Here is a 25,895-nt window from a genome sequence, read left to right as displayed (position 1 = left end):
AGACTGTCTTTGATTGGGTGGTTATAAGCCATTTATTGCTGATCATCAGCTAATTATGTAGGCTAGGGATACAGACTGTCTTTGATTGGGTGGTTATGAGTCTTTTATTGCTGATCATCAGCTAATTATGTAGGCTAGGGATACAGACTGTCTTTGATTGGGTGGTTATAAGCCATTTATTGCTGATCATCAGCTAATTATGTAGGCTAGGGATACAGACTGTCTTTGATTGGGTGGTTATAAGCCATTTATTGCTGATCATCAGCTAATTATGTAGGCTAGGGATACAGACTGTCTTTGATTGGGTGGTTATAAGCCATTTATTGCTGATCATCAGCTAATTATGTAGGCTAGGGATACAGACTGTCTTTGATTGGGTGGTTATAAGCCATTTATTGCTGATCATCAGCTAATTATGTAGGCTAGGGATACAGACTGTCTTTGATTGGGTGGTTATAAGCCATTTATTGCTGATCATCAGCTAATTATGTAGGCTAGGGATACAGACTGTCTTTGATTGGGTGGTTATAAGCCATTTATTGCTGATCATCAGCTAATTATGTAGGCTAGGGATACAGACTGTCTTTGATTGGGTGGTTATGAGCCATTTATTGCTGATCATCAGCTAATTATGTAGGCTAGGGATACAGACTGTCTTTGATTGGGTGGTTATAAGCCATTTATTGCTGATCATCAGCTAATTATGTAGGCTAGGGATACAGACTGTCTTTGATTGGGTGGTTATAAGCCATTTATTGCTGATCATCAGCTAATTATGTAGGCTAGGGATACAGACTGTCTTTGATTGGGTGGTTATGAGTCTTTAATTGTGCCTGATTAGCTTAGGAGTTTTGTACATCCATTATTAATGATGCAAGATGAATGTACTTAAGTCTGTTGCTGTGCCATCATCTGCAGACTTTTTTTCAAACCAAGTTTTACTCAAACGTAAATGACTGCTGAGCAAAGACAGTCAAAATTCAAGTCCTATTCATTGTGCGTTTAGCCCAATTTCTGGCTTAGAAGATAGTATATACCATTGTTTTTTTAAAGTAAAAGTACATATAACATTGATTATGGCTTATTGGATAAACACTAGTTTAAAAAAACACTACTAATTAAAAGATCAACAAATTTTACAAATTTAATTTTAATTATGTTTCTACTGTTTCTGTATTACAATGGTTGATGGCCCTAAGAATATTCAGAAATATAAAAAGATGTCAATATAAACCAACACAATTATGAATTATAAAATTTTAGTTTCATAAGAAATTTAATAAATATCTGATAAGCAACAAAGCATCTACATCCACACAATACTAACAAAAAAAAGAGTTACACAGCAACTGTGCATTGTTAACAGCTGATTCAGTGAATGTATGGATTTCAGACATCCAACTATTTTTTTATCCAGATGACCTCACTTTTCTCTCTTATAAAAATAAATTATTCTGTTCAATATATACAGCTCTCCCTCTTATAACACAGTAGTTTTGTTCCAAAGATTGCATAAATGAGAGCTTGTGAGGGAGGAATAAACAAAATGACAGTCAAGCATATAGCAATAACACAAGATTTGGGATTCATGTGTGTTGGGGGGTGGGGGTGTAAAAAACAAACAAAATGCAAGTGAAATGTAATGTAATTATTTTAGTCTATTTAAACTTGAGACATTTGCTTCACTTTTACGGTATAAGTGCATTTCATTTTGTAAAGGAATATTTAAACAAAATAAAATAATAATACTATGCTTCATGTTGTTTTCTTTCAACCGATAATATCCTGTATCTGTTAGACTCATTCAAGTAAAATGGAAGTTTAATCTTTGCTCATGGGGCCAATAGCAGTATCAACTTATTTCAAGAACTGTGTGATAAAGAAGGGCATTATAATTTGGGACAGCTGTAATTATAAATAATTAATTTGCAAAACTGCTTTAAGTACTTTGTATTATTTGAAAATAATATATGAAATTATTTTCAGACAGTAATTTCTATTCCTTGAGGTGCAAACAGTTACCAAAAAATAAATTTAAACCTAGAAAAAATATTTTTGTAACAGTTCTATAGCCAGTAAGATCATTTAAGTGACAAAATGAATAACAAAAAAGGTCATAATAACTACAGAAATGTGCCCATCTGCATCTGGTTTTCCATAAAACAGAAAAACGAAAAAAACCAAAATAAAACCAAATGTAAAATCAATGCAGAGGAAAATTCAGATAGGAAATATTCTAAAATAACACATGCAACTGATAAGACAGTTGAATGATTTTGATTGTAAATACAATTTCTTGTGTTCAACAGTAATACAATGCACAGCTTTCATCATAGCAATTTCAGCTCAGCAAAATTACTTATTGTGCTGGAATGGCAATAGTTTTTGGTAATGTTAAGTAGTAAAAAATTATGAGGTTTTGTTTTGCTAAGTATGTTTTTATTTTTACTGAGCTGTTATGGATACTGACCTTTGAGTCGAACATAATCAAGTTTTACAGCTCAATAAAGCAATGTGCTAAACTCAACAAAGCTCCATAATTATATAAATGGCATTTGCAGCTAAAGTTGTAACCCACACATGGCTTTATTTCTGTAACAAATTTCATAAAAACTTATATCCTACATGGTCATTCATGCATCACACAGGAGCCTACAGTGGCCTAATTCCATTAAGATATTTCTCTGGCCAGAAATCAGATAGGTTCTCAAGAGCGTATCCACATGTCTCCCTTCTGCAGATAGAGCAATTTTTTACATCTCTTGTGCAGATACATAAAATTTTCACATGTCTCTCTTGTGCAGATATGGCAAAATTCATATGTTTGAACTAATTTTCATGCAAATAATGTACAAAATTCATATAAATAAGTGAAATCTTTAGAATTGATGTTATATAGTGGATTCTTTTGCACTTTACATGTTTTTTAACAATGATGTAAATATATGTACAATTCATACAGCTTTAAGGTCTGTTTCATTCTAAGAACATATGATTATAAGCCTATAACCCTACATTTACATTACTATCAAGATCCAAACTCTGTAGTGTCTGAAGTAATCTTTTTGAACTCATAGTTTCCTCGTCCATCTAACATCAGGTAGAACTGAAATGATAAATTAATATTTCTTGTTTAATTTCATTTCAAATAAAGATTTTGCTATGTCTGCCTTGACAAGAACAATGTCACAGTTAGCAAGAGTAAAAACATGTCAGTCATTGTAATGAATCTGATACTTGATTATCATGCAAAAAGGGCATGTGACCATGGAAATTTCTCATCCTTGATTATCATGCAAAAAGGCCATGTAACCATGGAAATTTCTCATCCTTGATTATCATGCAAAAAGGGCATGTAACCATGGAAATTTCTCATCCTTGATTATCATGCAAAAAAGGGCATGTGACCATGGAAATTTCTCATCCTTGATTATCATGCAAAAAGGGCACATGACTATGGAAACTTCTCATCCTTGATTATGATGCAAAAGGGCACATGACTGGAAATTTCTCATCGCTGATTATCAAGTAAAAAGGGCATGTGACCATGGAAATTTCTCATCCTTGATTGTCATGCAAAAAGGGCACATGACCATGGAAATGTCTCATCAGCTTCTGAAATCTCCTCTCATTTATCAATCTGATCCTTGATTATCATGCAAAAAGGGCATGTAACCATGGAAATTTCTCAACAGTTTCTGAAATCCATTCTCATCTATCTATCTCATCCTTGATTATCATGCAAAAAGGGCACATGACCATGGAAATTTCTCATCAGCTTGAGAAGTATCAGTTCTGAAATCCATTCTCATCTATCGATCATTCTTTTGCATTCATTCTGTATTGAATTTGCAGTTTTTTGTTTCACTGGTAAAATTAATCATTTTGGACTCTGTCTATCTGTCAATATTGTCCATATGTATGTATGTATGTGTGTGTGATTTGGATTTTAATGTAGCTTTAACAATTGTTTAGTCATATCGCTACGATGTCTGCAGTGTGGCAGTTTATTGTGATGTCTAGCACTGGGGCATCATGCCGCAGACATATAGCATGATGTCCCACCCAGTCAGATTGTATGTATGTATGTATGTATGGATGTATGTATGTATGGATGCATGCATACATACACTTTGGTATATTGCAAATCTTTGATAACAGGATTCTGGCAAAAAATCAACAAGAGCATAATCAGGGCTGCATGGAGTATGTAACAAAGTCAAGTTACTGTGCTCCTTGAGGAAGTGTCAAGATGGTGGATGTATAAACTGATGCATTTTCATGGAATACATGGTTGCCTTGGGTATCCGTGTGCTGACAGGTGGTTCAGTAGAATTTCACAACTCAAATATATCTAGTGACAATATGCATCAGGAAGAGATACATGGATGAATAGGCTTTTTGCACACAAAAAGTTCTCTTGACAGTCCAATTACATTTGGTGATTTGTGGTCTCTGCTTATTTTCTCTGATTCAAACTTCATTATTTTCTCTTAAGTTGGAATCCATGTCTCAACTCCTGTGACAATCTGATTCAAAACATTTCTCATCACTCTTTTCATATTTTCTAACTAGATGTTTGGCGGTTTCAACTTGAGTCTGTTTTTGACCAGCCGTCAGAAAATGCGGGACCTATCTTCCACAAACAGCTAATGAATTAATGCACAGGATAATATAAGTATCTTCAGCATATTTGTCGTCTGCCTCCTTCACAGCAGCCACTTCCAGCTCGCTAATCGCAGACAATGGTCTTCCAGAGCATGGGCCATCCTCCGTAACTGTTTGAGAGTACCCATAATGCACCTGGATTTTACAGTAAACTTTATGTAGTGGAAGAACTTTTGACCGTAATTGTTTGAGAGTACCCACAATGCACCTGGATTTTACAGTAAACTTTATGTAGTGGAAGAACTTTTGTCCATAACTGTTTGAGAGTACCCACAATGCACCTGGATTTTACAGTAAACTTTATGTAGTGGAAGCTTTTGACCATAACAGTTTGAGAGTACCCACAATGCACCTGGATTTTACAGTAAACTTTATGTAGTGGAAGAACGTTTGCCCATGACAGTTTTAAGTAACTGTCATTTGATGATGTTACATTACATGCATATATCTGGAAGTGTCCAATGTGTATGTGCAGCTGCAAATTATCTTACAGATTGTTATTTTGTCTATCAATCGACATTAAACTTAATGACAGGTTCAAAAAAATAAAAATGTTATAACACAATACTCAGCACTTTTCAAATACCCCTTGTATGTATCTGACTGAGGTAAAACTGAAAAAATTGTGCATGAAAAATATCTCTATTTGCTACACAGTTTATATTTCATTTAAACAGGTTGAATGATTTTAAGCAAAAGCAAAAATTCAGTTTTTCTGAAACTGAGGAAAGACTTATTACCATTCACCTAAGAGTTATACACCATTCCTTTGTTTTAAGTATGCTCGGATAACATGAGAACCTATTTATAACCCAGGGGTAGATGTGGGTCCCATTTGTTTTTTTCAGAAAATACCAAATTAATAATGCCATATTTCCAGAACTTGAATATAATTGTGAACAAAATTGCTAAATAAAACTATTATATATTACTCAGTTTAAAACAGAAAATGGTGTATAGTGAATCTGAAATCAACATCATGAAATCAACATCATGAAATTGACTACTTTTAATGAGAAGTCATAAAATATGTTTAATTTTCTTTATGAAAAAATTCTAGCTTACTGTAAATAACAATATACATAAAAATAATGATCAAAGGAAATGCTCTTACAGGTGCCAACACTTTAATAAATAAATATAAATTAAATAAGTCTGGTCATGCAAAATTTGTATTTTAGTTTTAGCTATTAATTTGTTTTTAGTGTATTCATCATAAATGTGATAGTCTCTCTTGTAATCTGATGTGAAAAGTGTTTATCAACCATCAAAGCAATGCCTGTGAGTGTTTCCATCAGAACCTAATTAGTTCCAATATATTCTGACCTGTGATTTACGAAAGTGTTTTCTGCATTGTTACAATCTATTACAAGTTGACTGGTTTTGTATCATCATGTAAATTATGTCTTTCATATTATATCAAGTCATGGGAATGAATAAAAACCATCAGAAGATATGCAACCCTATATGTGTATTTAAGAGCTAACAGTCAGGGTTGTGTTACAATGTCAACTCATTTACTATCTGTGTGAGAGCTAAGTTAGGGCTGTGTTACAATGTCAACTCATTTCAATCAACCAATCAAACACTGTTTTAAATATTACAGTAAAACTTATAAGAAACCACCCTTTCTGCCAACAAAAAATGGTCTCTCAAGACAGATGGTCTCTCATAACAATGTCAACTCATTTCAATCAACCAATCAAATACTGTTTTAAATATTAAGTAACACTTGTTATGAGAAACCACCCTTTCTGCCAAGAAAAAATGGTCCCTCAAGACAGATGGTCTCTCACAACAGGTTTGTATAAAAAGAACAGTTTCCATGGTCCAGTTTCAGAACATTTTAAAGAAAGATAACCACAATCACTGCACACATATTCTATTTTTTATTAATGGTTATTGCTAAAACATTGTATGCAGTCATCTGAAAACAAAATTATATAGCAATAAAGATATATTTCTATCATTAAACATGAAATCACCTTTACATCTGAAGATCATATGTACATGTATTAGCATATGAAATCATTTCTGATTAACTTCTTTTCCTTTTTAACACCCTAACTTTGTTTTACCAACGTTTAAACTGCTATTTTGCAAGTGGTCTGCTCTTTTTCACTTCTTTCAGTTACAATAACTATTTTCTCCAGCATTAACATTTGTCTCGTTTTAGTTGGAGGTTTTTCCATTGTCATTAAGGTATTAGGTGTCAACATTATGAGTGCTCAGTTGTAATATCTACTGTAAAGACTGTTTTGAGATGGCTATGGGAAAATAATATAAATCTATACATATGCATTGCATATCTAACAATTAATAAAAAAAAACAAAAACAGTTAACTCATCCAGAAACAGAATCATTTACTTAGGGACATAAACTGCTTAATTCAATGAAGTCATACAGGGATTAACTCTATAAACAAAGTGTCCAATGCGGTCACACCAACTTGAAAAGACGACAGCAAGGTGACTGTGATGTAATCCCTGTAGCATCAGGGGGAAAAAAATCCAAAACAACAAACATCACAATCGAATCCCTCAAAAGATTCTCACTTGCTGGTTTAATAGACAAAGACCTTATTCACTCCCAGGCAATACGGATTAATTCTAAAGACAAACAATATACATGACTACTACATTAATTTCGGCACTACGATGACAAATTTGCGACATGTACATTAGCCTGGTTTACGTACTGTACCATCTGTCACTATGAACAAACCAGTTGCCAGAATCCTTTTTTTCTTCTTTTCCTTTATCGTGCATATTTTTTATCAAAACAATCTTTACTATTCAAGCGATCGTTGTACAAATGATTACATAATGGCCAGTGGTGTCTGTCTCTGTTCTTGCGATACGGTTGTTCATACAGCTGGACACTGGGTCCAACTCGAAGCCCACATATCAGTGGTAGCTACGATGGTCCCGCTATGATAAGGCTGGGAACCAGGTTAAGTGCTTGAATACTCTACACGTACTTAAGTCTGGTTTACAGCAGAAAATACTTAACACTATAAGCATACCTAAAAATTTCATATACTGGTAGCCAGCCTCTTTTTCTTTTTCCTTTTTTAGAACATATAAGCGGTCATTGGATTACATAAGGTTGGATGAGTTTATCCCTGTTTTGGCAATGCAGTCGTTCACAGCAGTGTTGAAATGCATATTTTGCCAAGACATCATGGTCAATGGTTGCATTCAGCAGGTGTTCACTCACAACATAGCGTTTACATAGCATTTATGTGCAATGAAATCATAGCAAAAATATTTACAAACAGAACAATAGAAAACCTAGTTTTAATGTTGCTATTAAAGCAACTGATCATTTGCTTTGAAAACAAAAGGAACCTTGTTTTGCTCTGAATCAAAAATAACATTAGAATGTATCCACCACATTCACATGCAAAATGTAGTGATGTAATACACAATGTTTTCTGGTACACATTTGATGTGTCTTAAAACCTGCTGCAGTAATGATTTTAATAATTTTTCAAAGATTTGTTACATCAAAAATTAAGGTAATTTATAAAGAAATGCAAACCTATTCAGTAAAAAAGGCTATTAAGTATTTATTGAGAATTATTCTCAACAATACTATTAAACAACCATTCAACCATTTAACCTGCCTCCACTTTATCTTTTCAATGTAGGTGACCATCTCTTTCAGTAATTCACACCGTTGCTTAAACTGTGATTTATATCAGAGGTTCCCAACTTTTTAAGTATGAGAACCCCTTCCTAATTGAAAATTTTTTTCAGGGACCGTCCCCCTTTACTTTTAGACTTCCTTGGAATAACCCTGTGGCTTCCTGGGGGTGCACGTCCAACAGATTGGGAACCACTTGTCTACATTAGTGGACCCTGTTGAGTGTGAGTTTTATAGGTAAAGGTGTATTTGTATTTTGCATAAAAAAGAAAATCCAAATATTTACCTCATGGTGTTTCCATAGTGATTTCCTATGTGAAACTGTGAAAAGTGTGATCCCAACCTGCAATGAAATGATAAAGAACAATTACTAATTTAGAGAAACCCGTCAATAAAGACCACTCAAGTTATAAAACAATTCTTCTTTTATGGAACTGAAAATGATCATGAAAATGAGAAAGCAGCCCCAAAATAGTGCTGTTTATTAGCAGCTTTCCTTGCAATGAAGGCATTTAGCTACGAAACTGCCTTAAGTGAACCTATGGTGACCCATCATGGAAGTACATACAGGGATCTATCATAACTATGCATGAACCTTCAAAGCTGCTATCATAAATTTCCAGACATTCAACTTGAATAAAAAATGCCATACTGTACTTGTTTTATTCTATCACATTTGATTTTTTTATAGTTTTCCTCTTTTAAAAGTATTTTATAAATGACAAAACAATCAAACTCACACAGTTTTGAGTGAATCTATCAATAAAACTTCATCAAGAGTATTTCAGTAAAAGGTGGAGATTTTGTTCAGAAGTGATTAAAAACTGCATGTTTCTACCACACCCATGATAATTTTCAGGGTAAGCAATTTTAATTTAAATGAAAGTAAAAAAACAAAAACAGATGAAAAGAATCCTCGATTAAGGGACAGTGAACAGATGGACATTAGAAAAAAAACACATTTTGTCACTAATAACTCATTACCCTCTGGTGATTTTTGTCATTTTCACTTGAAATGTGAGTAGGAAACATATTTTGTGTCCAACTTTTGAATACATCCAAATAAATCTGCTTCCAAGAGATTTTTCTTTCGCCTGATGCCTAGTTGTTGCTAGAAACTTCATTTTTGAATGACAATTTTGCTTGTGCATGTGCAGAGGCAAAAAGTTGGAGCTTTTGGGTTCTCTTTTTTTTGCTTATTGGACTAAGCATTTTTTGTTGTGTCCTGATCACTTTTTATTCCAAATCCCCAAGTTATCCTACCTTTTGCAAAGGTTCGCCTGTCTGTCTGCAGTTCAGACTGGTCTGCCTTAGATCTTAGGCCAAAATGCCTAGAATCCAGTCACAAAATCCAATTCAGACAATGGGTCTACCATAATACCCAAAGTCACCAAAGATGGAATGATGTTAGAGACTCAGACTATGCCCTTAGAAACCTTACATAATGCTTGATAATGTTTTATCAAGACAGATTTTAGCAATAAAGCCAATAAAAACTGATCAAAATGAGAAATCATATGACAGTATATTTTATTACCTGTCTGCAATGTTGGTACATAAATCCTTCAACATCAACACTGACAGCACTGGTGCACTCATCTAAGATGGCAAACTGAGGTTTGTGATAAAACAACCGGGCCATCTAAAGGCAAAAGTATACAAAATTATACCAATATCAACAGTATGCAAACAAAGCCTGAAATCTGAAACTGAAATAATATTTTTTATTCTAACATTCAAAAAAAGTTAAAAAGTGATAGACTGGTTTAGCCATGTAAAAACATCAAAAAGCATGAGTCCCGTGAAGGGACTGAAACTCTACTGACTGAAAAGAATTTCCAGAAATCCAGATAAAGTCTTTTCTTCTTTTAAGTCCTGGGTTTTTAAACGATCTCTGATATTTTTGAGTGATAAGATTTTCAAGATGGCCACAAGGTTAACAGCTGGGATGTCAGACTGAAACCATTTTCATTTAGAACCAACTAGACATCATAAGATGTCTTCTGGTGAAAAGCCTTTGTTGCTATGACCATCCATTTAGAAGAACAACAAAAAGATTTTCAAGATGGCTGACATGGTGGCTAAAGTAGATGTCCAAGTAGCAATGTTTTCATTTAGGACCAACTAGCCCTGGAATAAATGTCTGTGAAAAATTTCATGGCAATCCTCTTAATAGTTTAGGAGATGATCAACAGACCAGACCATAAACTCTTCTGGTCAAGTATGAAAACTTATGTTTAAGATAATTTATATCAGATGTCACCAGGGATAAAAAGATGCATGTATTATATGCATGCATGCATGCATGTTTAATATTAAAACTGAAATATCCATAAGTTTAAATGGATCCCAAGACAATTTAAAAAAAAAAATTATGTTCAAAATTGTATATCTCTTATTAACAATTAAAATAATTTAAATCTGTCCATGTCAACAAAAATCTTTTCAGTAAATATACTTACAGCAATTCTCTGTTTCTCTCCACCACTTAAAACATCCATCCAGTCCTTTAAAAAAAATAATTAAGCAAACAATTACTATTAATTATTAAATTTCAATTATCATTTATAACACCTAAAAATGTGTCTGAAACTAAAGTGTCAAAGTATTATAGAAGAACACTATATTGTTCATATATCTGATGGATGAATACATCAACAAATTCCTTTACTAGCTACATTTTATAAAACAACTGTAAGTTATATAGTTCAAAAGTCGTGCTAAAACAAAAAGCAAAAAAAAAGTACAAAAAAGTGGGATTTTGAACAGATGTCAAATTTGAAAATTTTATAAATAAACATTGACAAAATATTAGCTAGTTATATTTCATGATTTGGGATCACAACAAATTATAATATTTTCGGTGATAAATATGAATGAGATTTTTTTAAAGGTTGCTATCTCATTTGGAAACTGATAAATTTGAACAAGATTTTGATTTGAGATCTTTTGAGACTGCAAAATCTGATTGAGGTTTACTTTGATTCATGATCTCATTCTGAGACTGATAAGTGCTAAAATTTTCTTCACTGCTAAAAATTCCTATACAGTGTTGTCTAGTTCAACAAAAGACTGGTCTAGTCTTCCAACCAAACATAAATTATTAACACGCATATAAAAATCTTTTTGTTTTTGTTGCTACTTTCAACAATGGTATTCATACATAGAATATGCCTGCAGAAATGTGCTATAGTTTACAAGCAAAACTGATATTGTATGAACAAAGTCTGTAACCTTTTGTCTGCCATATTATTGCAGTTTATATAAGTAAATATAGTAGCTCCCCCCTCGATGTCCACCATCTTAAACCCTGGGAAACCCCAAGTAAAACATCAGTTGGAACAATGAAAGCACATAACCAAGCCAATGTTGATTAAACAGCTAACCAATGACCAAGCAGAAATATATTCTTGATCAGAACACCACCACAACATTGCCTTGATCATGAAAAAAGCCAGTAACTTTAAACAGGCTTCCACAAAATTGTTCCAATATACTTTCATTTCAAATTATCCATAGCAGTGGCAGCTTTTGACAGTTAAATGATTTGAGTATAGTGTTACAGTTAAATGATTTGAGTAGTGTTGCAGTTAAATGATTTGAGTATTACAGTTAAATGATTTGAGTAGTATTACAGTTAAATGATTTCATTAGTGTTACAGTTAAATGATTTGATTAGTGTTACAGTTAAATGATTTGAGTAGTATTACAGTTAAATGATTTGATTAGTGTTACAGTTAAATGATTTGAGTAGTATTACAGTTAAATGATTTGATTAGTGTTACAGTTAAATGATTTGATTAGTGTTACAGTTAAATGATTTGATTAGTGTTACAGTTAAATGATTTGAGTAGTGTTACAGTTAAATGATTTGAGTATAATGTTACAGTTAAATGATTTGATTAGTGTTACAGTTAAATAATTTGAGTAGTGTTACAGTTAAATGATATGAGTAGTATTACAGTTAAATGATTTGAGTATAGTGTTACAGTTAAATGATTTGAGTAGTGTTACAGTTAAATGATTTGAGTATTACAGTTAAATGATTTGAGTAGTGTTGCAGTTAAATGATTTGTATAGTATTACAGTTAAATGATTTGAGTATAATGTTACAGTTAAATGATTTGATTAGTGTTACAGTTAAATGATTTAAGTAGTGTTACAGTTAAATGATTTGAGTATTACAGTTAAATGATTTGATTAGTGTTACAGTTAAATGATTTAAGTAGTGTTACAGTTAAATGATTTGAGTATAATGTTACAGTTAAATTATTTGATTAGTGTTACAGTTAAATGATTTGAGTAGTGTTACAGTTAAATGATTTGAGTATTACAGTTAAATGATTTGATTAGTGTTACAGTTAAATGATTTGAGTAGTGTTACAGTTAAATGATTTGAGTATAATGTTACAGTTAAATGATTTGATTAGTGTTACAGTTAAATGATTTGAGTAGTGCTACAGTTAAATGATTTGAGTATAGTGTTACAGTTAAATAATTTGAGTATAGTGTTACAGTTAAATGATTTGAGTATTACAGTTAAATGATTTGAGTATAATGTTACAGTTAAATGATTTGATTAGTGTTACAGTTAAATGATTTGAGTAGTGCTACAGTTAAATGATTTGAGTATAGTGTTACAGTTAAATAATTTGAGTATAGTGTTACAGTTAAATGATTTGAGTATAATGTTACAGTTAAATGATTTGAGTAGTGTTACAGTTAAATGATTTGAGTATTACAGTTAAATGATTTGAGTAGTGTTACAGTTAAATGATTTGAGTAGTGTTACAGTTAAATGATTTGAGTATAATGTTACAGTTAAATGATTTGTTTAGTGTTACAGTTAAATGATTTGAGTAGTGTTACAGTTAAATGATTTGAGTATTACAGTTAAATGATTTGATTAGTGTTACAGTTAAATGATTTGATTAGTGTTACAGTTAAATGATTTGATTAGTGTTACAGTTAAATGATTTGAGTAGTGTTACAGTTAAATGATCTGAGTATAATGTTACAGTTAAATGATTTGATTAGTGTTACAGTTAAATAATTTGAGTAGTGTTACAGTTAAATGATTTGAGTAGTATTACAGTTAAATGATTTGAGTAGTGTTACAGTTAAATGATTTGAGTAGTGTTACAGTTAAATGATTTGAGTATTACAGTTAAATGATTTGAGTAGTGTTACAGTTAAATGATTTGAGTATTACAGTTAAATGATTTGAGCAGTGTTGCAGTTAAATGATTTGAGTAGTATTACAGTTAAATGATTTGAGTAGTATTACAGTTAAATGATTTGAGTATAGTGTTACAGTTAAATAATTTGAGTATAGTGTTACAGTTAAATGATTTGAGTATAATGTTACAGTTAAATGATTTGAGTAGTGTTACAGTTAAATGATTTGAGTAGTGTTACAATTAAATGATTTGAGTATAGTGTTACAGTTAAATGATTTGAGTATAGTGTTACAGTTAAATGATTTGTTGTTGTAGGGTTTAATGCCAGTTTTCAGAACACGATAGGCTATACATGGCGGCCAGTATTAATGGTGGAGGAAGAACCCGGGAAAACCCCGGAAAGAACCACTGACCCACGAGAAGCTACTGCCAAGCTTTCTCACATCCCACATTAGCCGAATCTGAGACTCAAACCCACGCAGACAAAGGTGAGATGGCAGTGATCCGTAACAGAGAGCGCTTTAGACCACTCGGCCACTCAGGGCCCCTTAAATGATTTGAGTATAGTGTTACAGTTAAATGATTTGAGTAGTGTTACCGTTAAATGATTTGAGTAGTGTTACAGTTAAATGATTTGAGTATAGTGTTACAGTTAAATGATTTGAGTAGTGTTACAGTTTCCGGGCGGTTCTCAATGCCCATAATTGGTCACCAGAGATATAAGCATGTGTAAAAAACAGCTTACATGTTTACATGCACCATTATTCATGTATTGGTTGAAACAATTCTTTCATATTCATTACAGTGTATGTAAAATTCTATGTAAAAGAAATTATTATCATTTTGGAGTGTTGATAATGTAAAATAAATGGACTGGACAAGGTCTACGAGACACATGATACTTGAATCCATTTTAAATAAATGTACAATTTTCATCTCATTTTTCTCTCAACTCATGAATCTAATTACAAAAGACTTCTGTTGTTATTAGTGTGTATGTGTGTCTTTGTGTGTCTGTTTGTGTGTGTGAGAGAGAGATAGATGTATTTCAGAGTACAATTCTGTGTAGCTGTTAATGAGTGTTGTGTTGGAAACATTATTAAGATGGTTCAAGTCACAGGGGCCAGTAATTTTGCTTAAATTGTAAGCAACCATATGAACCCTATCATTATCAAATTACAATTAAAAAAAAATAATGAACTTGAAAAGATTAGAGCTATAAAAATATTGGACAGTGCAATGCACTGGCAAATCTATATCTAGTTTGGGTCTCTTTTATATTCTAAGAAATTATCCCTTGGGCTGGTCAAAATAAAGTGTTATCTAATTTGACTGCAAGAAACCTTGAGCATGCTAACAAAATGTTTTCATTTCAACTTTTTTTAAAGACTTGTAAATTATGAATATTGAGTGCCCTGTTGGGGCTGCATGTCTAGCACGACTTGCCTTACGATGAATGTCTGTTTAAGGTTTTAATTGTACATAAAACTACAAGCTTTATATAAATAAGTGATGCATGTGACTGCTGAATGAGGAATAATACTACATGTATTTCTGTTCTCTGTATTTCACTGGTTACCTGTAATCTGTGCTTACCTGCCCTGCATAAATAATAATGATATATCCCTTGCTCATGCTGACTTGGTAATGCATTTCTAGTTAAGTAGATTCAGCAGTTGTACCTATTTAATAGTTTGACAAGTTAAACAAAGTACTGGCAGCTTATAAAAGCCTCCAATAAAATGTATTTTTGCATGTCTGTGTGTGTGTGTGTGTGATTATGATTTTTAACATAGCTTTAACAAATTTTCAGTCATTTCGCTAGGATGTCAGCAGTGTGACAGTTTATAGTGATGTCTAGCACTAGGGCATTATGCCACAGACATGTAGCATGATATCCCACCTAGTCACATTATGCTGACACCAAGCCAACCAGTCCTAACACTAACCTCTTAATGCTGAGCTCCGCTGTTAGTACCATTTTTGTAAGTCTTTGGTATGACTCAGCCAGGGATTGAACCCACGACCTCCCACATCCAAGACGGATGCTCTAACTACTAGGCCACTGGAACGGTCTGTATTTTTGCCTAAATATTTTTGCATCATTCAGAAAATGAAACTACTAATGGTTTACATTTGGACTTTGAAAAAAATAACTTGTTTTAAATGCATTAGCTGTATACTGTGGAGCTTGTGACAGTGAATCCTTAGTAAAGATTGCTTGTCAATCAAACTTGATAATCAACCTGTTTAAGGACTGAAACCAAGACTGAAACTGAGTCAACAACTTTCATGTTTATGATAATAAATGAAATCTTTTTTATATCATACTTTTTTGTATTACTTTAATGAAATGACAAAACTAAATGACCAATGGTATATGGTCTTTGGCATGTAATGAGATTTAATTTGTGTGTGGGATTAAAGAGATGACAATAAACATGTCAAATAACCTTTCATTGTATTTATGTTTTTTAATGCACAGAAAAAGCTTAATCCATACAAAGATGAGTGTAAGAGATGTAATTAGGTGGAAAAACAAAAGCATAACGATATCACCAAACAGTAATGATTGACATGTATATGTTACAGGTCAGATGAACTCAAGCTGTCTAGATAATCCTGACAATGTCTGACACAACAAAGTACATGGTACCATTGGATATTGCTTGCAAAATCCATTAGTGCAAGGGAAATTTAGTAATATCCTCAGGCCAGCTGAAAAACATTCACAACAATGACTACACATTCACAGCAATGACTACACATTCACAGCAATGACTACGAATGATCGATTCCTTATCTTGGAGATTCGATTGAGATGGCACAGCTTAGTGTAGGGTCATATTCTCATACGTAAATTTTAGAATCACACTTGGTAACCATGAGAAATATCTAATTGATCCAATCTCATATGTGTCCATGGGAAGTCCAACAACTATCCAGGTATTAACTGCCCTCAGCCAAAAACGCAAACAAGGTTGTAGCACTGAAATCACCGAATGGCTGCAATCAAATATAAGGCTAATTTTGGTAAATGTGCACTGATGCCAATGCAATCTCAAATGTGTGGGATTCCCAGCTGTGATTAGCATTAAAAAAAGACCACATGAAATTCTGGTTTTGTGAATGAGACATTATGCTGTGTTTTCCGACTGCAACAACATGCTGCATTGCATCATTTATTTCACATAAACTCATCATTGGTGTTATATACAACATCGATATATTCAATAAGTACATGCATCAACGCATGAAACATCACCAGGCCATGATGTTATTGGTAAGCTACCACTGACAAATCAATGCAGCCCCATCAGCGACTTCTGGTGTGCTGGTGCCAACACGAACCAATCATTGTTTCCAACTGATCCACAAGGTCACGGTGATTTTACAGTCCACCATGGCCTTCACCTTCCTTTTTATTTCACTTCTTCTCTTAGAAATCTCATAAACTGTGATGAAAATGGCTGCATATGTATCTTTCTTCTTTTTATCATAAGGTGGGTGTGGATCGATGGGTTCAGGGTGCTATATATCTTTGCTACTGTTTTAATGGTATGGATGGGTGTGTAACTGCAGGTCTTTGTTGGACGTGGGGTGTAACTGCATCTCTTGCCACTGTGGGTATAGAAAAAGGCATGGCACATGTCTGTGTTGCTGTATATATGCAAATGATTGTTCTGCAAACTGCGTGTTTATTTGTTCTTGTACTCTTAGAAATATGGGAAAATTCTTTGCATGTGCATGCAGGTCATTGGGCTCAGGAAAGTTTTGACCATGGATGCATAGATAAATCTTCACATGGGGATACAGATGTTTCTCTTCTGCCAGCTTCTCCACAGGCTGGAGAGGACCACATGATGGAACAGGTTAGGGTTTGTGTGGAGGTCATTTCATAAGTCTTGCCTTGTCTAGTGCTGCATACAAACATTGTAGTGGCTTTAGTCAATGTCTCCCAGCTTTAACCGCTTCAAGTATTCTGTAATAACAATCTAACATCAGACCAGTGGCAGATTTTAACCCAGTCATTTCTCTGTATATCCACTTGGTATTTGATGGTTTTGTCAACATATGTTGTCATCAGCATTGACTGGTACATGGGTGGTTGTGGCGGTGGAAGATTTTCAAGTTGCTCTTGGACGTCTTCATGAAGTTCATGTGCGTCTTTTGCAACAGCACCAATGGCCATCTAAAGATTGACTTTCATTTTCATCTACAACCATCCTAAGCTCAATGTTTCCTCAATTATTAAACACAAATATTATTTTCAGCAAATGTGATCAAATCTGCAATGTCATAATCTAGAGTATGGCACAGTAACTGATTACTCATAACAAGTAAGTGAAAAGAATTCATACTTGAACTTAACAGCACTCAGTCTGGTGGAAAAGATTAGGCTGCACCCCTACTATATTAAGTCAATGTGAAAAACTATGCCAATCCAAAGTCTATATGTGTGTGTGTGTGTGTATGTGTGTGTGTGTGTGTGTGTATGTGTGTGTATGTGTGTGTGTATGTGTGTGTGTGTGTGTGGAATAGTAATTCTTCTAGGTCTCAAATATTGATTAGCACTATACAAACAATAATCTGAGTAGTTTTTCACATTGATGGTTATCAATTTGATTATCTTATGTAAAAAGAAAAGAAATGCTTTTAAATGAAGGCTTGCAAGAATACTCTATATGTTGGTCAAGAAACTTCTATTTCTTCCTTGAAAATTTAAATATGAAGAAATATTTTATTTTCTTGATTTTATGTCTTATACAGAGCTGGTACTGCTTCAATGCCATGTAAAAGAGCTACCGTATTTGCCGGCCTATAAGTTGATGCAGAGTATAAGTCGAATCAGCAAATTTGGCCAATTTTCCATCCTTCACCCATATGTAAGTCGATGATGAGAATAAGACGAGGCCAGATGAATACCTCAGATTGTCTTTTTCACTTTGTTCCACACAGCATTGCAAATTTTATCCTATCTGTAACTCAATAACCATTTGGGTCATGATCATTAAATGTAACCAAAAGTACCTAATGTGTTTCACATGAAGTATTTTAAATGTATTATGTACTTTTAGTTACATATAATGACTCTGACCTGAAAATTTGGTGAGTTACAGATAGGATAAAACTGGTGATGTTATGTGGAATTAACCAATAACTTCCGGTTTTATAAATATTAAAAGTATCAGTTTATGCTATTTCAGATTACCAACAATTGGGAAATTGCATCATTAAAGCTAAAATGCTTTCCCAGTCTTTTGGGGAAGAGAGATACAGAAAGAGAGGGATGCATATGTATTCCATTGCATTTTTCTTCTTGCACCTCCTGATCAAAATTAAATATGGTCCGATAAATGAGAGAGATTTCAGCTCTTCAGAGGTTTTTTTGTTGTTGCTTTTTTTACCTTATTGCCCCTGTTTAGCTGAAGCTTTTGTCAAAGAGAGAAAACATTAATAAATGAAACAGTAAATGTAAACTATGAAAATACATACCATACTCCTTAAGGGTTTAATATTCACATTCATACAGACTCCATTTAGGTTATATCCCACTGCAAATGCTGTCTTTGCAAGTATAATGACCTCTTCATTCCAAACAAATATGATTTCTTTCAAAAGTGCATGTACTCTTCCTGTACTTAGGTGGCAATTGTTTTTTTTATCTTTGATCATGCTAGATGTTACTTTAAATTGCTGTCAGTTCCATCGGCAAGTTTAAAAGATGTCACTGGCTGAGAAATTTACACGAGTAACCACTTAGCATTTCCTTTCATTATACGGTATTCCTAATACCCATGGGTAGCCTCATTTCCCTATGGTAGCCTTGCTAATCTGATCTGGTCTGCCAAATCTTGACCTCAAACAGGTGTTAGCTTCGGAAAACCTGAATACAGCTGTAGCATATTTAATTAGCATGTAAATACCACCAAAAAGCCATGTAATTTTTGGATAGTGGATAACTAGAAGGAATTGCTTACTTAGTGGTATTAACTGATAATGGAATATGGTACTGCACTTGTACATAAGTAAGATCAATCAACAGGTAAGTGAACAATACAGATTTACAATCCTGAAGACATCTCTCTTTCTCTGTCTGTCTGTCTCTCAATGGAGCACAAGTTTTATTTGATCATTATGTGCAAGAAAATTATGATGGAATATGTCTTTGTCATGGTTATCATCTTCTAAATTGTCAATTCTAATGCAACATATATAAACATATTTAAACAATGTATGTTACAAACAACATACATTACTAGTGCATACTGTTTTACTGCAATTACATCTGATGTATGTTAATTTGTGTGTGTGTGTGTGTGATTTGGATTTTTAATGCAGCTTTAACAATTTTTCAGTCATATCGCTATGATGTCTACAGTGTGACAGTTTATAGTGATATCTAACACTGAGGCATCATGCCGTAGACATGTAGCATGATGTCCCATTCAGGCACATTATCCTGACACCTGGCCAACCAGTCCTAACACTAACCTCTTAATGCTGAGCGCCAAGCAAGGCAGCTATTAGTACCATTTTTGTAAGTCTTTGGTATTACTCGGCTGGGGATTGAACCAACAACCTGCCGCATCTGAGGCAGAAGCTCTATCCACTAGGTCACTGGAGCCATGTTAATTTGTAATACTGATGATCATGTAATTGTTTAAAATACTCAATGTGGGATCCTATATTAATTCATACATGATTTTTTCTCCAAAATGAAATATTTTTACACATTATTTTTCATACTTTTTGCGAATTATTTTCCATACGAGAAATACGATAAAGCAATTCGGATAACATAAACTCATATACAAGTCAATTTGGAGTATATGATGAAGCTAAGATCTTCTGGTCAAAAAGTATCGTCTTATAGGCTGGCAAATACGGTACTTCATTTTTGTCATATTTGCAAGGGCATCCAGATTTCTTGTTAGATTCAATTCAATTTAATTCTATGAAGATGCCCCTCAACATTCCTATGTCAAAAATGGTTAACATTGGTAATATTCCTTTGCTTGTCACTAGGATTTTTTTTTTGTAAATGGAGAAAAAAATTACTGTCTTATAGGCTGGTAAATATGGTACACTGATTTGTGTATATATATATATATATATATATATATCAACCAGTCTGCCAGCAGTCTTGCCAGTGCCTAGCAATGGCTATACCGAGAACAACACTTATTAAGCTACACTCATAGGTTGTGTGTGTAATACAAAAACAGTGGTTGGTTTGTTTACCACAAAAGCATTAATGCAAGTCATGATAGTGTACATGGACAAGTCTGTACCTGTGTCTGTACTTGTGCATGTACTGTCTGTACTCGTGACAATCCTTGTGCTTGTACTTGTCATGTCATTGGAGTTTGTTACAATCTCAGACTAGTAAGTAGTACGATAATAGCAGTTTGTCTGGTTACTGATCTAGGTTAATTCAACATGGTAACTTTGTTTAGTGGGTTTCATGCATGGCATATGCACATACATGTAATGTGAGGACATAGTCATTGGGGAAGGCTTTGACATAGATCAGTAACAAAAATCCCCAAACTTCTATTATCATACTACTATTTGTCTACTGTTTGCATGATGCATTTCAAAATTAGTTCACTGTATACATGTGAAATGACCACATTCCTCAGGCAAGCTGAAACCAGCTAGAATGTGCAAGTTGTAGGGTTTAATGCCTATTTGTTTCAGCACAAGATAGGCTACACATGGTGGCCAGTATAAATGGTGGAGAAAGAACCCAGGAAAACCCCAGAAAGAACCACCGATCCACAAGAAGCTACTGGCAAGCTTTCTCACATGCCCACACTGGCCGATTCTGAGACTCGAACCCTCGTGTACAGAGGTGATAAGGCAGTGATCTGTAACGGTGAGCACTTTAGACCACTTGGCCACTTGGGGCCCCGCAAATTTGTGCAAAAGCTTTGTCTTTCAAAAGCAAACAGGTTTCACTATTGGATTTACCAGAAAGGCTTGAATTCAAGATTTTGCTGTCAATGATCTGATTCCTTTAACAATTTTCCTTTTCTCGTAAATATTTGAGTTAATGCATACTGGAGCATTTCTGTCATTTATTTCCAAAACAAATAGTCACTGATATCATGAATATAATCCAAAACACTTGTTGCAAATGCATTTAGCAGTAACAAAAAATGATGATGTCTCAAACTCTGTTTGCTGTCTAAAAATGAAGGTAACTTTTAACGGTATTTCAGCTGTGTACACCAACACAGAATTATGCAAGGTTTTTGTATCAACAACTCACCTGCACTGCATCCAAGCCTTCCCTCTCCTGAATGTATTCCAGCTGAACCTTGCAAAGAATTTCTGCCAAATCGGAGTCCTTGACCCCTCTCTTCAACTGTTCCTGTTGGCTGTCAGGATAGATAACCTGGTCTCGCAATGTTCCAACTGTCATGTAGGGCCTCTGTATGGTATATAAAAACACAATGTTTATAATTCTGCAACAGTGAACTTTATTCAAAAGATATGCTGAAAGTAGCATACAAATGTAGACAGTGACATCATCATGACAGCTTTTGGTGGTGCTAAAATGTACAATGATTAAGCATGTAATTCTTTATACTTTTTTAAAATGTTAATGAACAATCTGCATAACTTCATTTGGAGTAAATTTTACATCCAAAATTAAATTATCTGAAAAATATTTAAAATTATCAGCAAAATGCTGTAGTATTGTTTATTTTCATGGATGAATTGATAAATATCATTTTTGAGAATACTTAAATCTGTAGTCCAAGCTTCCACATTTGTATTTAATTTCAATGAAAAACCTCTACAAGTATTCCAAATAAAGAATGAATAAAACTTTGCCGACAACAAATGGTGGTCACTTTAATGGCTAAAACAAAACTACTACTTGTAAGAACATAAGTTAAACACCTGTCAAGAGCAATCATTTAAATTCAACATCAACACAACCAACAACACTAAGCCAATCAGTTATTTTAATGTACATGTGTACGATCTCTTCCAAAAAGACTGTCTAGCTGCATCATCAATTATTTTGACAACCTTGGCTTTAACCCAGTGACTGAAGAATGGTAAAATTCAACTTAGATCCCCATCAGTTCGGATAATGTCATCATTCCTCGTGTTAAGCAAGCTGCCCCTTGCTCAATGGAATCAGCAAGCAGTGTCATCATCTAACATGTTCAGAGCCAATTAAAATGCACAGATTCTAACTAACTGGAGAAAAACAGTGGAATCACTCCTTTGTTTGAACCTGTCTCTTGAATGAACCAACTTTAACCAGCAGACTTCACTTAAAACTTCATCAATTAAGTTGATTCATGCTTAACAAATAATATAATTTTCTAAGCAATAAAATGAAAAAAGAACATAAAGTGTTGTGAATTAAAGTTTGAATTCTTAAAAGTTATATCATAATTCCAAAAGAATAGAGTGTTCTAAATGAATTCAAGGTCCTGAATGTGAAGATGTACCAATATCCTTGAATATGTTGATGTGTCAACAGTCTTGATATATCACAATGTCATTGTTGAGAATGTCTTTGAATGAATTCGCAATAATCACAGAATAATATTTTGGTCCAAAGTCAAGAGCACTTCGTAATACCAATAAATAATCCAAAACAAATGCTTCCTCTCAAATGATATCTAAACATAACATTAAAAGCATCTTTCATACTGATTTTAAAACAAGAACATAGGAAAGAGGAATGAATTCATTGCCACTTCTTCCTCCTGACATACACTGTAGGGTTCTATGTCAAAATATTTTCCTACTTGATCAATGTTGCAATACCCCTCATGTGACATATTTCACAATACATCCCCATGTCACAACGGAACCCACTTGACTTAATCAATCAAAAAAAACTGCCACAAACCTGATAACTGGTTTATTATTAAGGCTGAGTTTAACCTATTTATAGCTCACTGCAATCTACAGTCAAGGACCAAACATTAAAGACACAATATAGATATACATAACAGATCACAACTAATTATGCACAGCTTTGAAGATCATGAACTTGTTTAATTCAATAATTTCAGGTTTGTTGTTGTTGTTGTAGGGTTTAATGCCATTTTTCAGTACACGTTAGGTTATACATGGCGGCCAGTATTAATGGTGGAGGAAGAACCCGGGAAAACCCCCAGAAAGAACCACTGACCTGCGAGAAGCTATTGGCAAGCTTTCTCACATACCCACATTGGCTGAATCCGAGACTCAAACCCACACAGACAGAGGTGAGATGGCAATGATCTGTAATGGACAGCGCTTTAGACCACTGGCCACTCGGGGCCATTTCAGGTTTATTTATCTGACAAACATTTGTGTGTACAAGAAGACTTAATTGACATCATGATAATTCAGTGGATTTGTCCAAAGAATCAGTCAAGTGAAGCAGTAATTAATGTAAATACAAAGTGTTTTATTAGCAATTATACTTCAATCAATAGTTTAGAACTGTGTAGTCATGTTGTTCATTGGGATAAAGCATGCACAGATAAAATTAGACTGCTATCATGAAGATTTAAATTTTTTCAACACCATTTTTATTTGAATCAATTTAAGTATTTAATCTAATTTTCATATAATAGTGACATTTATTACTCTTTTTGTCATTTTTTGAAGCACCTCTCCGGTCTCCTAAGCAGTTAAAATATCCAATTCAGATATGGAAGGTCTACTGTTTGAACCCCGCCGAGTCATACCAAAGACTTGCAAAAATGGCACTGGCAGTTGCCTCACTTGGTGCCCAGCATTAAGAGGTTAGTGTTAGAACTGGTCGGCCTGGTGTCAGGATAATGTGACTGGGTGGGACATGATGCTAAATGTCTGCAGCATGATGCCCCAGTGCTAGACATCACTATAAACTGCCACACTGCTGAAATCGTAGTGATATGACTAAAACAGTGTTAAAGCTATGTTAAAAATCCAAAAACACATATAGATAGATATGTGTACATAGAAACCATATCAAATGCATCATAACGAATTTTTTTAGGCTTAAAATTAAACACCTGCCATATCTGAAGATTTTACTAAGAGAATTTACAGAAAGAATGCTATTTTATCAAGCAGCTGTCTGGATCCCTAAGTTTGAAACACAGTAAAGGAGAGGGGCTTCTTTAATGTATATGGCTAATTTTTCATCGGGTCTACAAATTTGTCCTATTGCTAAACAATGAGATCAACACACATTTGTACCTTATGAAAATCAGTGATACTGTAGCGATTTAGGATACCACAGCACTTAAATGATGACCTCTGACTTCATCATCTGGATGTATGGTTTTAGTGACAGGGTCACCGACATTAAAAAACCTTACAGATTCCCTGACTGATCAGACTATGTATCATAAATAATGTTTGAAAAAGACATGTCATAATGAAACTATGAAACTTTATTCTATGTTCTCCAGCTTTGGAGTAACATTTCTACCTTCACAAGATTGTTTCCATTTTTAAAGAAGCATTATTTCATATGTCGAAAGACAAAGACAAAGATAAGACCTTCCTTTTAACGGATGATATTCTTCAGGGATAACAAGATTTTCAAATTAGCAGCTGTTGTGGATATAATGGATTGGCACCACTTTCTGTCCGAACCTAAAGGACATCATGATAATTCTTCTGGTAATAACTGCATGTTGATATGACTTTCTGTTTTGGATAAGTAATGAGGACTGATATAGTCACCAAAATGAATAACAGACTTCCACCAACATTTCCATTAGGACCCCCACCCACCATGCTGACATGACCATTTATTCAAGAGAAGAAGTGATAACTAAATTTTAAGATGGCCGGTGTGGTGGCCATATTGTGTGTCTGAGTGGTGCCATTTTATTTATAGACATCATAATTAGTCTTCTTGTGAAAACTCCATGGCAATTTGACTTTCCACTCAGAAAAAGTGATAACAAGATTTTCAAGTTGGCTGCTAAGGTGGTCATATTGGATAATGGACACAAGATCAGCACCATTTTAATTTAGAACCAAACAGACACTACAAGAAGTCCTGTTTAATGAAACACCACGTTGATATAACCATTCATTCAAGAGAAGCAGTCATAACAAAGTTTTCAAGATGGACAAAGTGGTGGCCATATTAAACTCCAGATCACCACCATTTGCACTTATGACCAAACAGGCACACTAAGAAGTTTTCTGGTGAAAAACCAATGTAATTCTGACTTTTTGTTCAGAAGTAGTGATAACCTTCCAAAATGGCTACTGTGGCAGCTGTATTTGACATTAGATCAGCACTGTTTTCATTTAGAATATAGTAGGCATTATAAGAAGACTTTTTATAAAACGTCATTAAAACTCAATGCTGATATGACCATGCATTCATGAAGAACAGTGATAACAAGATGTTCAAGAAGGGTACA

The 25,895-nt window shown here is 33.9% G+C and overlaps 1 protein-coding gene across 1 annotated transcript in view; it reads right to left on the bottom strand.

Moving 5' to 3' along the window:
- Positions 1-933: 933 nt before the first annotated feature.
- The window catches only part of LOC149806676 (ATP-binding cassette sub-family D member 3-like), a 118,455-nt gene continuing 93,493 nt past the window's right edge, over positions 934-25,895 (bottom strand). Inside the window, exons 22-26 of the mRNA XM_089956392.1 lie at positions 21,776-21,937; positions 10,780-10,824; positions 9,855-9,959; positions 8,604-8,660; positions 934-3,106 (exon numbers count right to left, since the gene is read on the bottom strand). Of these exons, the coding sequence (XP_089812518.1) occupies positions 3,029-3,106; positions 8,604-8,660; positions 9,855-9,959; positions 10,780-10,824; positions 21,776-21,937 (447 nt within the window). The 3' untranslated portion in view covers positions 934-3,028. The remainder of the gene's footprint in view (positions 3,107-8,603; positions 8,661-9,854; positions 9,960-10,779; positions 10,825-21,775; positions 21,938-25,895) is intronic.

The sequence above is a fragment of the Sinohyriopsis cumingii genome, chromosome 1 (assembly GCF_028554795.1).
Source record: "Sinohyriopsis cumingii isolate HCF-2022 chromosome 1, ASM2855479v2, whole genome shotgun sequence".
NCBI lineage: Eukaryota > Metazoa > Mollusca > Bivalvia > Unionida > Unionidae > Sinohyriopsis > Sinohyriopsis cumingii.
Note: the sequence above shows the minus strand (reverse complement) of the source record. Positions and strands in the feature narration are given on the sequence as shown.